This window comes from Drosophila subobscura, chromosome E (assembly GCF_008121235.1).
Source record: "Drosophila subobscura isolate 14011-0131.10 chromosome E, UCBerk_Dsub_1.0, whole genome shotgun sequence".
In the NCBI taxonomy this organism is placed as follows: domain Eukaryota; kingdom Metazoa; phylum Arthropoda; class Insecta; order Diptera; family Drosophilidae; genus Drosophila; species Drosophila subobscura.
Window position 1 is genome coordinate 6,340,529 of NC_048531.1, and position 14,014 is coordinate 6,354,542.

At 51.2% G+C, this 14,014-nt stretch overlaps 1 protein-coding gene across 27 annotated transcripts in view; it reads left to right on the forward strand.

Moving 5' to 3' along the window:
- The window catches only part of LOC117892340 (sorbin and SH3 domain-containing protein 1), a 35,870-nt gene that overhangs the window by 5,884 nt on the left and 15,972 nt on the right, over nt 1–14,014 (forward strand). For 11 of the 27 annotated variants that reach the window (XM_034798495.1, XM_034798504.1, XM_034798506.1 and 8 more), the window contains 2 exons: nt 1,684–7,024; nt 9,280–9,495. In XM_034798495.1, coding sequence (XP_034654386.1) covers nt 1,726–7,024; nt 9,280–9,495 — 5,515 coding nt within the window. In that variant the 5' untranslated portion in view covers nt 1,684–1,725. Of the gene's footprint in view, nt 1–1,621; nt 7,025–7,582; nt 8,008–9,279; nt 9,496–10,201; nt 10,365–10,595; nt 10,665–14,014 lie in introns of those variants that run through there. The other 16 variants (XM_034798511.1, XM_034798499.1, XM_034798512.1 and 13 more) reach the window with 10 other exon arrangements.

Below are 14,014 nucleotides of genomic sequence, written 5' to 3' on the forward strand. Positions count from 1 at the left end.
GCAGGAGCGGCGGCAGCCCGAGACTTGTGACCACAAAAATCAAAATCAAAAGAAATTACGCACGAAAAATATCTTGAAAATGCCATAAGTTGTATACATACAGATACAGAGGAGCACTGCCTCGTCAGATACAAAGATACACAGATGCACAGATACACGCACATCTAGAAAAACTCGAACTGTGGCAAACTATTTCCGTATTGAGTTCTCTTCTCCGACGATGCCCTGCATGCGATTCTTTTGGGCATATTGCACTGACAGTTTTAACCAGCGTTTCAGTTTATATTTCTTAAATTTAAACCTTACAAATTCACTTATAAATCTGCAATCAATCCTCTTAACGTCAAATACTTTTCTTTGTAGAAATACCTTCCATCATTCGGTTAGAAATGTTTGAAAAATGTCTTGGGGTGAAACTGAAAGCCATTTGAAACACTCAAAAAATGTCGCTCGAATATTTCTCTAAATGATATTTTCAGACATTTAACCAAAGAATTTATGCAGCTTAAATTCCAACAAATTATAAGTTTGTTCCCAAAACATTTTCGAGTATTTATGGATGTGTCAAAAATTGTATTCTCGGAATATAAAAGTTTTTCTATCTGTGAGTTTTCATATTTGTTTGGTTTTGTGGAAATTGCATTGACCTAGAGGAGAATTTTGGTTGGTTGTTTCGCTGCCTTTTGGAATACCCTGCAGCCGGCACTGCACTGCACTCCCCCCACCACCCCCCAGCACACACCCACTCTCACATTGCTCTCTCCGTCTCTCGTTCTCTCTCTCTATCTTGAAATCTTTATGAATTCAAGATTTGTTTTTGCTGCTACTGATTTTTGTGTATATTTTCAAATACGTGCCTCTGTGCAACCAATTAGACATTGATGTGTGTGTGTGAGAGTGTGTGGGTGTGCGTGTGTGTGTGTGAGTGGGGAACTGGCTCCCTGCTGCCAAAGCAGCAACCAGCCCGATGGGCCATTCCTTGTCCGTCAGTCGCCAGCGCCACGAGGAACGGGAAACGCGGCCCACCAACACCCACGGGATAAATATTTAGAAAAAGATTTCGAACCGAATCGAATCGAGCGAAAGTTGAGAGTTGAAACGCAATTTAATTTGGCCAAAAAAGAAAACCAAAACAATGACATAGATCCCCGATTCGGGCCGAAGAATATCGCGAATCTCTACGCGAATTTTTATTGTGCAGCAGCAAAAAAAAAAGGGGGAAGTCGGACGCGTGCCAGGCACTGGGCGGGCGTTGACGCTGGCGTCGCTGTCGACGCTGACGACATTTTGTTTCTTTTCTTTTCTTTGCTTTATAATTTTTCCTCGTTTTTCACTTTCCCATGTTTTGCCGGCTGTTGATCGTGTCGTCGTGTCGTGGGCCTGTTGCCGGCAGATCCGCTCCGAGCGGTTTCAGTTCTAGTTGGGTATCTGGCGACGAGTGACACACCGAAGGCAGGCAGAAACAGAGACACAGACACAGACACAGACACAACAGAGAGACAAAATACTAGAAGGAAAGAAACAACGACAACAACAACGACAACGAATAGCAATAGGAATTAGTGGCAACAACAATTTAGTTGTAGATTTCGCTGATTACACACACACACACACACACACACACACATAGAGATAGATTTTCCGATTTATTTAAACAACAACAATTTGAACTGCAATTATTAGTCGAGTGGTCGGGACGACGCGTGACGTGACGTGACGTAGACGATGCCCAATAATCGCAATCGCAATCGTAATCGCAATCGCAACAAACGCAATCGAAACCAAAGTCAAAATCAAAACCAGCAGCGGGAGGAGGAGCAAGAGGATACCCAGGCAGAGGCAGTGCCAGAGGCAACTTCTTCTTCCATAGATGATAATGGAAATTCTGGCAGCGTTTCAAATGGATTGGCAGCGGGCGCCACCAGCAGCGAAAACAGCAACAAAGTTGCCGCGGATCCACAGCTAGAGGTGAAGGCAGAGCCACCAAAAGAAGCAGCAGCAACGGAAGACGAAGACGAAGACAAAGAGAAATCCACAATAAGCGCAGCCCAAAACGAAACGGAAGCAGAGCAACCTCCCACAGAAATGGGTGCCAAAAACTCCAAGCAACAGTCGGAGAAATCCGGCAAGCGATCGAGAAATGAGGCGGAGCAGGCACCGCTTAAGGCTCCGGGTAGTCCGCGACAGGCCAAGGTCATAGTGCATCGCATTGTGCGGGAGGTGGATGAGCAGCAGCAGCAGCAGCCAAACACCAGTCAAGAACTGAAAGACGAAGAAGTCAAAGTGCCAGAGCAAACGGAAGTTGTTGCTGCCGCTCCACAGCCGCTGCAGCGCAGCACAAAAGTGATTATCCATCAGATACGCGTGGAGAGGGATGCCCCTAAAGGTGAGCCCACCTTCGAGGAGATCAGCACCACAACACCGGCACCGCCCGCTTCGCTGAGCCTCAGCACAGACGGCACAGGCGGCACACTGTCGCCGCCGCCCCGCTACCTCGTGGAGTCACCCAAGAACGTGTCGGGAGCCGGAGCTGTGGGACACTTTGGGCACTTTGCACGCGACATGCAGATACAGGAGCTGGAGCTGAGCAGCGACTGCAGCTCCGGGGAGTTCAATGTGCTGCAGTCGCCGCTGGTGTGCGAGGTGGACTCGGAGACGGAGGCAGCCCCCCCGCTGGATCTGCAGCCGTCCAGCCGCGCCGACCAACAGGAGCAGCTGCGGCAGAGGCGCGCCCAGAAACGGAACGCCCTGGAGTCGCACTTCCTGCCGCAGCTGATGAATCCGCGCTACCTGGACAGCATACTGGAGGAGAACAGCGAGCTGGCAGGTGCCGGAATGGCCCACCTGCATCGCAGCAGCTCCTCCGGCAACGATCAGGCGGGGATGCGGCTCCACCCGAAGCTCACCGAAACGTTCCCCAAGAGCCAGCTGGACTTTAGCCGCCGCCACAAGCGCAGGGAGGAGCCGGTGGCCCTCATGCTCGAGACGAAACTGATTGAGGAGGCCAGCGACCTCGAGAGCTGCACCCGACTGCAGAGCGCACTGTCGCCGCAGTCCGAGGACGCGGAACTGGTGTACCTCAGCTCCTCGGCCTCCAGCAGCATGTCCGACCTGATGGAGCTCGAGCTGGAGCAGGCCGCGGCGTTGGCAGAGCTTGCCCTGGTGGATCTGGACACGGATGCCAGCAAGCTGTTCCGCAGGCCCGACGATGAGATGAGCAGCACGACCACAACGGACGCGGCCACGTCATCGAACGAGACGGAAACGGAGGGGGAACCGGAGACGGAAACGGACACGGAGAGGGACACGGAGAGGGACACGGAGAGCCGCGAGAGCACACCTGTTAACCAGGGAGAGGGACTGGCATCGGCTGGCAGCTCGTTGTCTTCGCTTTTGAGTGCCGCCACGCCGACGCCCACCAACGCAGAGCAGCCGCAGCCGCAGCCGCCGAGAGCAGAAGATACATTTGTATCTTTCGATTCGATTCGCGAACAGCCGCCAGTCCGCGGCAGCATCGGCAGTATCGGTGCAGCGTCTACGCTGTCGGCCACGCGAGAGGAGTTCGTTCGCAACATGGACAAAGTGCGCGAGTTGATCGAGATGACGCGACGCGAGGAGGAGGAGCAGCAGCAGCAGCAAGGGGAGCCACAACAGTCGAGTATCGGTAACGGAGTGCCTGCTCCGGAGCAGTACCAGCCACGTTCGCCCTCACCCCCGCCCATTCCGCCGCCACCCGCTGGCCTCCAGCACTACCATCCCAACAGTCCAACAATCCACACAGTCAGCCTGCCGCCACTGCTGCTGAGTCGGCAGGAGTCTGCGGAGTCACACTGCTCGGACAGCACACAGCACAGCCAGTGCACGGCCATCAATTTGGCCTCGCCCCCGCCCTGCTTTGCCAGCAGTCCCCCGCCACAGACACAGCCACCCACACCACCCCTCAGACAACAACAGCCGCAACATGCACCACAATTTCCTGTTCCTAAATCCACTCCCGCTTCCACCTGCACCCACCCAGCACATCCCCCAGCCCAGCAGCAGCAGCAGCAGCAGCTAGAGTCAGAGATTTCAGTTGCAGATGACGAACCGAAAGCAGCAGCAGAATCGGATCCCATTAAGAAGCTGCGACTGCTGTGCACCGAGACCTTGGCTTCCATGCCGTATGGTGAGCAGGTGCTCGAGGAACTAGCCAGCGTGGCACAGGATATCGCAGAGCCAGGAGCACACCAGCAACAGCAGGAACCTACAGCCGCCGCCACGATGCCCTATCCACTGCCAGCAATGCCCCACATAAGGGAGCTGCAGCTGTCCACCAGCACCAGCAAACACGAGAGCAAGTCCTCGTCCTCGTCCTCGTCGTCGTCCACTTCCGCTTGGCTGGGAATGCCCACGCAGGCGGATCCCAAGCTGCTGGTTTGCCTGTCGCCGGCACAACGTCCGCTGGTGGGTGAGACCAAAGCCGATCAGCTGCTGGATGATCATCAAAAGTTCGTGGAGCGTCGCGGCTACCATGAGCTGAGCAGCGCCCAAGTGCGTGCCCTCGACAACGAGCAGCAGGAGCAGCAGCAGCAGCAGCAGCAGCAGCAAAAGCAGAGCGAGATGCTCAAGACGGCGGCCATGATGCGAGAGTTGCGCAAGAGCCTGACACCCACGCAAGAGCCATCGGCACAGCCACCGCCAGTGCCAGTGAAGAGCGCCGAAACAGCGGCCAAGGCGAGCGCCAAGAGAGATGACGCAAGCGCCGATCCGAAGAGGAACGGATCGTCATCGAGTGAAAATAAACCAAGGCAAGCAGCTGATCCCAGCGAGCACACAGAGACGCAGCAGCAGCAGCAGCAGACCAGATCCAGCCATCAAATGAACAGCAGCACGGACGTGAGATTCCCAGCCACCACAATCGGAGGCATGGAGAGCGAACTGGCCAAGATGTTCCCCAGCATGGCCCAGCAGCAGCAGCGGCAGGGCGACATCTTCGAGGAGCAGCGCAAGCGCTTCTCCAACATCGAAACGACATCCAGCAGCCAGCCGAAGGTGCAGCAGCAGCAGCACACCAAGCGGTACTCGAACATTGAGACCAGCTCGTACGAGTCGAAGAAGCGCACGGAGAACGGTCAGGTGATCTATGACATTACGAACTCCAGTCACGAGAAGCAGAGCAATCTGCCGGCGGCTGACTCAACCGATCATGCCCCGCCGCCGCCCATCCCACCGCCGCCAATTATGTCAGCAACGAAATTAAACGGTTCGACTACGGCAAACACTTTCATTGAGGATGATGACGCGACCAAAAATAGCAGAGAGCGCCCCAATGGGGAGAGCAAGAGCGGCGGCGGCGGCACGTATGAGGAATTTCGGCAGCGTGCCAAGGCGGCCGTGGATGCCATTGGAGCGCCGCGAGTGCCCCCCACCAACGGATTGGACAATGAGAAGGTGTTCAAGGACTTTGATCGGCTCTCGCAGCAGATGAACGCCGAGCTGCAGTCAACGCGGGAGCGGCGCGAGAAGTCCGCCTCGCTCTTCGATCTCAACGGCATGACGCGGAGCCAGGGCCAGGGCCAGGGCCAGGGCAAACATCCGCTGGAGGAGTTGAAGCAGCGTCGCCACGCCCACATGCAGGAGCTGGAGCGAGAGATTGAGCGTTCATCGAGATCCCGGCAGGAGCGCATGTCCTCGGTGCCACGGAGTCTGGAGAGCACAGGACAGACGCCTCGCACCCACGAGATTCCCATCGAGCTGGAGCAGCAGGAGCAGCAGGAGCAGCGCTCCCGTCGCGCCGAATCCATGTGCAACCTGAGCGAGCCACGCCCACGGCCACACACCTCGGCGGGGCACTACAATTACAGCAGCGCGTCGCAGGATGATTGGTCGCGATATGCCAGCGATCTGGGCTACTCGGAGAACATTGCCAGGCCCTTTGCCCGCGAGGTGGAGATCTGCTACCAGCGACAGAATCCCAGGCAGTCGCAGCCCATACGTGCGCCACGTCTCTCGGCCAGCACCAACGACCTGTGCAGCGGCTACCACCAGCAGCAGCAGCAGCAGCAGCAGCAGCAGCAGCAGCAGCAGCAGCAGCACAGCTTCGATAGCTTCAACGCTTATGGGGGACGCAGGACACACGCGCCCATGCTCAGCCAGGCGCCGCAGCAGCAGCGACCGCACTATGCCAGCTGCTACTCGATGATCGAGCGGGATCCCAATCCAAAGTACATCAGCACCACCTCCAGGCGGGGCGTCAGTCCGGGCCCCGTGCCACAGGCAGCGCCAGCGAGTGTGCTGCCGCCGCCAGCCTACGATCGGCAGCAGCGGCGTTCCTCGCTGCCGCGGGAGCTGCACGAGCAGCAGCTCAAGTACATCCTGTCCAAGGAGGAGGAGCTGCGCCTGGAGGTGGAGCGCCTGCAGCTGGAGCGTCGCCGGCTGATGGAGGAGATGCAGCGGGCGCCGGTCTTGCCGCCGCCACAGCGACGGGAGAGCTATCGGCCGGCGGCCAAGCTGCCGACGCTCAGCGAGGACGAGGTCTTCCGCCAGCAGATGGCCGAGGAGTGGATGAACAAGGTGGCCGAGCGAGAGGAGCGCCGCCAGCACAAGATCATCAAAATCTCCAAGATCGAGGACGAGCAGGACCACGCCACAGAGCGGTCGAACATCAGCGACGAGTTCCTCAGCGCCGTCAAGGAGCGACGCCACAAGCTGGCCATGCCCGCGGACAGCGACTGGGAGAGCGGCGCCGAGTCCCAGCCGCAGGCTCAGGCGGGAGTCGCCGCCAGCAATGAGTCGGATGCGGAGGCAGCGCCCGTGCGCATACTCGAGGGCCAGGCGGAGGCGAGTCTGCGGCAACTGCCGCGACATCTGCGCGAATTCGCCAAGTTCTCGACGAGCGAACAGCTGCCGGATGGGGCACAGGTGGAGCGGCACGAGGAGCAGGAGAGGCGCGAGGAGGCAACGGACAACACGCACAGCAGCGCCAGCCACAAGAAGAGCATCGTGAAGACGTACAAGGTGTCGCGTCTGCCGCCTTCCGTCCAGGGTGAGTTATCCTCCATCGGAGGTGCAGGTGGAGATGCTGGGACGTCGCCCAATGCCACTACCAATAATCGTTATCGTTATCGCAATCGCTCGCAGACGGCGAGGCTCGTTAGTCGTAATATTCCCATTGGATTAACTGGACTAACCGCTTCCGTAACTAGTGCCCGCTCATCGCCCGAACCAGATCCTGCTAATCGTGGTTGTGGTTCCCGTTTCTCCCCCATCCCGTCCCACTCCCCCACACACACTCCATCGAGCACCGCCATCAATGTTAATCGCCAGTCGGAGTCCAACTCTTCCGCTGCATCCACCATTTTGGGCACTGCCCTTGTCGTGGGTCTGTCCCTGCTGACAGCCTGGAATAAGTTTGTCTAAAAGTTTTCAGACTCCTTCCTACTCATCGGTGTATGGCCATTTCCCTCTCCCTCACACGCACACATCCTGTATCCTCCCACACTCTCTCTGTTGTATTTATCTGTCTCTCTCTCTCTCTCTTTAAATATCTCTCACTCGACTGTTCATTGTGTGCGCCTTCCTCCTACTCTACTCCTACACACAGAAGATGCAACAGCAACCGCAACCGCAACCTCAACCGAGTCCAACTGCAACATAAACTCCTCCGCGACAGGCCTACGGTCACCCCTTCCGAGCATGTTCGATGGCGGCCTGAAGGAGCTGTTCGCCGGTTCGCCCTTCCGCTCCCAGATCTTCGAAGAGTTCGACAAGTACTGGCGCAACTTTGAGTCGAACTCGACAGCATCGAACAGCTTCTAGAGAACGAAAGAATCCCACGAAACCCCTTTGAAACGGCAGCAGAACCACAATCCGAATGCTTTTAACCTCCCCTCCCCACCCTTGTCTACCCCCTGCATGCCCTCTCTCTCTTTTCCTGTAAGCTCAGCTCTCCAATTAGGTGAAAATTAATGCAAATTATTTTGTGTGTTTTTTGTGAGAAACTCTTGTTAAATGTTTGACATTGAAAAATGATTAAAATCCAAAAACCAAAATTTATATTTAGTATTGTTTAATGTTAAATAAACGAAAAACTATTCAATTAACCAGCAAAATGTTTATTGATATTTGATTACGTGTTGTTGCATTTTATCCTGTTTACCATTCCGCATGCAATTCCATTTAGTTGTATTTATTTATTGTGTGAAGTGTCCGAAGAGAGAGGAGATCGATGATTTGCTTGAAACTGAACTAATCCATGTGTAGATATATTCCTTGTAAATGTCTCCTGCACAGACCAAACTAGACCCATTCAATTTAAACTTTTCAATGAATATAACAATAGACAACAAGTTGGTTGCAGGCAAACAAATTAATAGATTCCCCCATGAGCTAAACGTCTTATTTGGAATACAAAAAAACTTTTAATTTCCACTCGATATTCCAACTCAATAACAGTTTGTTTGATGGAAAATTTGCGAATTTGTCGTTGTACAATTTTACATAATCATTAAAGAAGTGGAGCATAAATATGTACATAGAATACAGTCCTGCGACTGCCTTGATCCATCATTATTCTATAAATTATATCAGAAATATGCAAATGATTTTTATTCAATGTTTTTCCAGCTAACTCAGTTATCCGTTCATTTGATCATTCAATTAAATTCCATTTGCTAAAGGGAATGATTCAAATTCATTTGACAGGCAAATCAGATTCATGCCAATTGAAGCAACTTTTAAAATAGCCAACTCAATGGCTACCCATAGAGATTCAATTCAATAGATGACCTAAATAGATGTACAAACGCTTATTATTTGCTGTTAAATTTCTGTTCAGCCTAACCATTAATAAATACATGTTTAAGTTTAATCTTAATTTTAGTTAATCACTTAAATTGCCTTTTAAGTGTAAATCTTTGCTTCAACTGCTCAGACTCTGCGCTCAAATGTCTTAGGGCTGAAATCGGCTTGACCCTTTAGCTACGCGTACGACTTACATTGCTCTTCACACCACCACTCGCCCCCTCAGGGAGTCTACAATCGCAAGAGAATTTGCAAGAGAAGACAGTCGAAAGAAAAGATAGAAGAGCTGAATCGCGATTAAGCGGAAATTTTAAATTAATTCCATTCAATTGCATGGAAACAAAGTGCAGTCCGACCCGAGTCCGACTACGGCCCGACAGACGGTTCGTTTGTTCCAAAGACGAATTACGGAATCGGGGGCAATTGAGCGGAGAGACAGAGACAGTACGAGACGGGGCGAGAGAGAATGCAGAAATCTAACCGAATGCTATCATTTAGACAGAGGAGCAACAGCAACAGCAACAGCAAGCGCCGCAGAGACTGCACCGGCCATGAGTGTAAGGCTGCGACCACGACCGCCCAAGCAGACGCGCTTCCTACTCAATCCGCAGCAGCTGCAGCGTCAGCGGCAACGGCGCAGCTGGTCCGAGAGCGATCTGCTCAAGGAGATTGACAGCGAGCTGCAGCTGGCCAAGGGCTTCCTCTATGCGAATGGTGTGTCAAGAAAACGAGACCCCGAACCCCGATCTCCCTTTCCCCCTGCTAATCTGTGCAGCTGCTTGTTGAGTGTCTCTAACCCCACCCATTTCTGGTAACAATTTACAACTAAATTGAGTTTAATTTTAGTTTTCCGTTTGTTCAATTTTCGCGCATCCGCCTGAAAGTATGCAGCGAAGATCGTGCACGATTTTCAGGAAAACTCTCTGCCAAATTGCGTATACGACGTGAGCACAGCCACCTCTGGTCATTTCCCACACTCTGTCGACTGCCTATATGTATTTACATGTGTCTGTGTGTATATTCTGTTCATAATTTATGACCCACTTGAGTCAAAGATCTCGCTCTCCCTCCGCTCTCCACACACATACTCCAATATCTCTCTCATTCAGGGCCTCCCTCTCCGGTCTCTGTTTACGAAAGCATCCAAAATAAAAAGGTTGTTTATACTACACACTCGCACACCACTGGGCGAAGGAAATGGGCAAAGAATTATATATTTTTCATCCGAGTTGCGAGACGCGGAGAACTTTCGTTCAACAAATTTGTTGTCTTGCGCTCGCACACAAATTGAGATTTTTGTTGTTGGTTCGTCTGGGATCTTATGGGGCGAGCCGTTTTTGAATACGTTTTTGAAAGGCGAACGAAAGAAACGAACGGGCAGAGCCAACAACCTGCATGAAAATGAAAAGTAGTCTCTTTTCGTAGTCGTAGTCGTCGTCGTGTTAAAGTCGTGTGAGCAACGCGAAGGCGCGTTCGAAAAACCAAGAAAAGGAAAATACCAAAAAATAGAAAATAGAACAAGTCTGAAGTCAGAGATCAGAAATCGCTTCTATATTTCCAACGGCAGAAAGAAATGGGGCAGGGTTAGTCGATCGTTTTGTATTCCAATTTGTTTTTGTGTGTTTTTCCGTGTCTTTCCCCCAACCTCCCGGCTGCTGCCACGAACGCATCGGCGGAAACGCAAGTGCTTCGACGAGGCAGACGCGTTCAAGTGAAGTGAACTGAACTGAGTGAAGTTTCCCCCGACCCAACCCCTGCCCCAAAATCGTATCTATTGTAAATCCGTTCCTCCCTGCCCCCTTCGACTTTTGCAGAGCACACACAGAGCACGGGCACGGCGATGTTTGCACCAAAATTCAAGGCACGCGCGCCTTCAGGCTCAGGTAAATGGCAGCAGCTGGCGGATACCTGGCGCATGCACCACCTTCTGCACCGCCTGCAACGATCGACCAAATGGCAAACATGACGTTTTCAGTGGGTTTTCAGCTGGGCTGTGATTTTCTTTTGATGATTCAACCTCCAAATCTGTGTGTGAATGGAAATTTCAATCCTTGAGCTGCTTGAGTAAATTCCCGCGAATATTCCATACAGTTTCCCAATCAACTTTTCATCTCTCGATTTATCGCCCTTATTTATAGATTACTTAATGAAGATTTTTCCATTCCATTCGGCTCTTTTCTGAACTTGATTTCGCTCACGTTGCCCACTGGCCACTGGCCTCTGGCCGCTTCGGATTGTTTATTTTAAATATTTCACATTAGTTCATGTTAATTGTGCGCACACCAAGCACAAAAATTTCCACATGATTTAGGCGAGCAATTTGGAAAGCCCAAGCTGGAAAAGCTGGTGTGGTGGTGGGGGCTGCTGGAGGTGCGCCATTCCTAAATATACAAAATGACGTAAAGTCCCACAGAGCAAATGAAAATACGAGCAGAATATTTATTACAATATTTGCAATGTTCTCAATTGTTGTTCTTGCTGGCCACGGCCCACACGGATTCCGACTTTTACAGTCTCCCAATAAAAGCTGCCGCCAAATAGAACCAACAACCAGGAGATACTCGTACTCGGATGGATACTCTGCCATGTCGCCCTGATCATTCCATACCATTTGATGTGTTTGCCTTGGATTTTGCTTCCATTCTCCATTAGACTGGCTCTCTACGGGGGCGTACACAAATCCATCAAAAATCCATCGTTTTTCTCGATTGGCGTCATCTGATGGCAGATACGTAGCTCCCGTACGGACTTTATTTATGCTCTACGGTAGCTATATGGGGCAGCATATTGATAGTTTAGTACATCCCATACACATATTCATTTAAAGCATTAATCTGTGCGAGTTCTATGTTGTTATTTTTAACATTCCCATTCGCGCTGGTTCTATTTTTTTATATTTATATTTTTTGTTGTGCTTTTTATACTTTTTTGCCCATGCCAAAGAATGGAAAAAGTATAAATTCAAAGACTTTTAGTGAGTGAAAATAATTTATAGGTTTTTGTTTGCTCTTTGGTATAAATTCAGTTGAACTTGAACGAAAATTTCGCGTATCCGCAGTAGTGGGAAGGGTATGGGGACTGGACGCTGATGGGACTCAATTTTGGTTGATGACGTTGTCAGGCGATTAAACAGATTCAGATTCGGAAAGTGCTTTAATGATGGATACATTCAAGATCACAGGTATCAAACATGCCAAAAAGAATTCCATTTAATATTGAGTAAGCAAAATGGAAAATATATTTACTGAAATGAAAATATATAATGATCCTCTTCTAGTTGTATAATTCTGATTTCTTTGATGATCAGTCAAGCTGAATGTGCTGCTACTCTTCTATTGTTTTGAATAATAATTTACCAAGTTAGAAGATCGATTCAGTCCATAACCGAAGGCAATTAGCAAAGCCACAAATATTCACTCCATAAATAACCCAAACTCGGGGGTCCCCAACTTCCACTCCCAGCCCCAAAATCCACAGACGACTGGTTGCGTTCTCCCCATGCATTCCGCATAAATCAACTCAGGAAATGCTCTCAATTTGCCGCAGGCAGCCGCACCCACACCCAGTGACAGGTTTCCGACTCGAAAGCAGTTCCGAGTGGAACTCCCAACTTCCAACTTGCCATTCAGATTCAGTGACAGGTTGCCGAGAGAGAGAGAGAGGCATCCATCCATCTATATCTATCCCGCGCCACCTCCAACCCTTTTTTTCACAAGGCCAACGCGCGGGCTGGGCTATGTGGAAAATACTTTGGAAATGGAACTAAAGTGAGAATTAAATGGATTCCCTACTGCAGGTCCCCCTACTTATTGTTGCCGCTGTGCCCGTTTCGATTCAGAATCTTTCTTGTTTGCGAATCGATAAATTTCAAATGAATTGCCTCCAACAACGATATTCGAAAATGCGACTTCTGCTCGACTGCGGGCGCTCCTCCTTGAGGGTGTGCCGCTCTATCGCACTCAAGTGCCTTTATTAACATTTTTGTTTTCCAAGCGAATTTTCCGTTTGATTTGATTCTAAAGCAGCAGCAGCAGCAGTGGCAGCAGCAGCAGCAGCAACAGTGGCAGAGCAGTGGTTGCCCGGCCACCGGAAGTGCCCCACCAAAAGCGAACCAAAAGCGAATCGAATCCAAGCCGAGCTCGAGACTTTGTCTTTGTTTGTGTCTTTTGTTTTTGAGCGGTATTTGTTTTGTTTTTGGTCTGGCTTTGCCAAAGAGTTGTTTTGTTTTTTGGCCAGCCAATGAAACGCAATGAAATCGTTCCCCCGGGGGAGTCTTTTGTCGCCAACGCCGCAGCACACACACATTTCCGTTCCATTTCGCATTGCACGCATAATTGGCGCCCAAGTCGGGGTCGGGGTCGGGGTGCTCTCCCCGGCTATGCCCTCCCCTGTCCGCGCTTGATCGAGCACCGAACTGCTCCCACAAAACGAATAATTGATCAACTACTGTGGGGTACACTGGGTACTGGGTACTGGGTACTGGGAACAAGCCCGAGGAGCGAACTGGGTGTGTTGCCTGCCTCTGCTTTTGGCTGCTCGCTCGCTGATTTTGGCCTTTTGTCTACATTCTCATTCCCATTCCCAGTCGCAGTCTCGAGTCCCAATCCCAATCCCATTACATTCCCCCATTTGGGCCAGCGCTGGCCGCGCTCTGCTCGGTGCTGCCGGGTCACGCAAAATTCAGTTCGCCTCGAGCCGTGCGCGGAGTCAGCAACTCAACCAGCGGCATCGCTCTCCCAATTCGTATCCGTATCTGCGTTTCTTCGTATCAGCGTGTGTATCTGTGCGGTTATCAGTGACCCATCCTGTGCTTCAGCTAGGTAAATCCACCAAAATCCAAACGCTAATCCGAATGTGACTCAAGAACTGACCAAAAGGATTTGTCTCTCTCTCTGTGTGTGTTTGTGAATTTGATTGACATTTGGGGGGAGAAGTTTCCTTTTGATTCGATTGTATAATTCAATTAAGTGCTGATTGAATAAAGACGTCAGCACACCCACACCCGCACCTACACCCACACCTACTCGGACGAGACGCCATGACCAAAGAAATCCGCCAACATATTTAGAGGCAGCATCGCTGCTGCCCCGCCTCCTCCTCCTCCTTCTCCTGCTGTGTGAAATACGTGTCAATGTCTCGAAGGCAATGCGCCGCGCCACCTAGGGCAGCAGCCATCAGCATCATCCACACAAATGATGTACATATGTATCGGTGTACCGCTGTATCGTTGCCT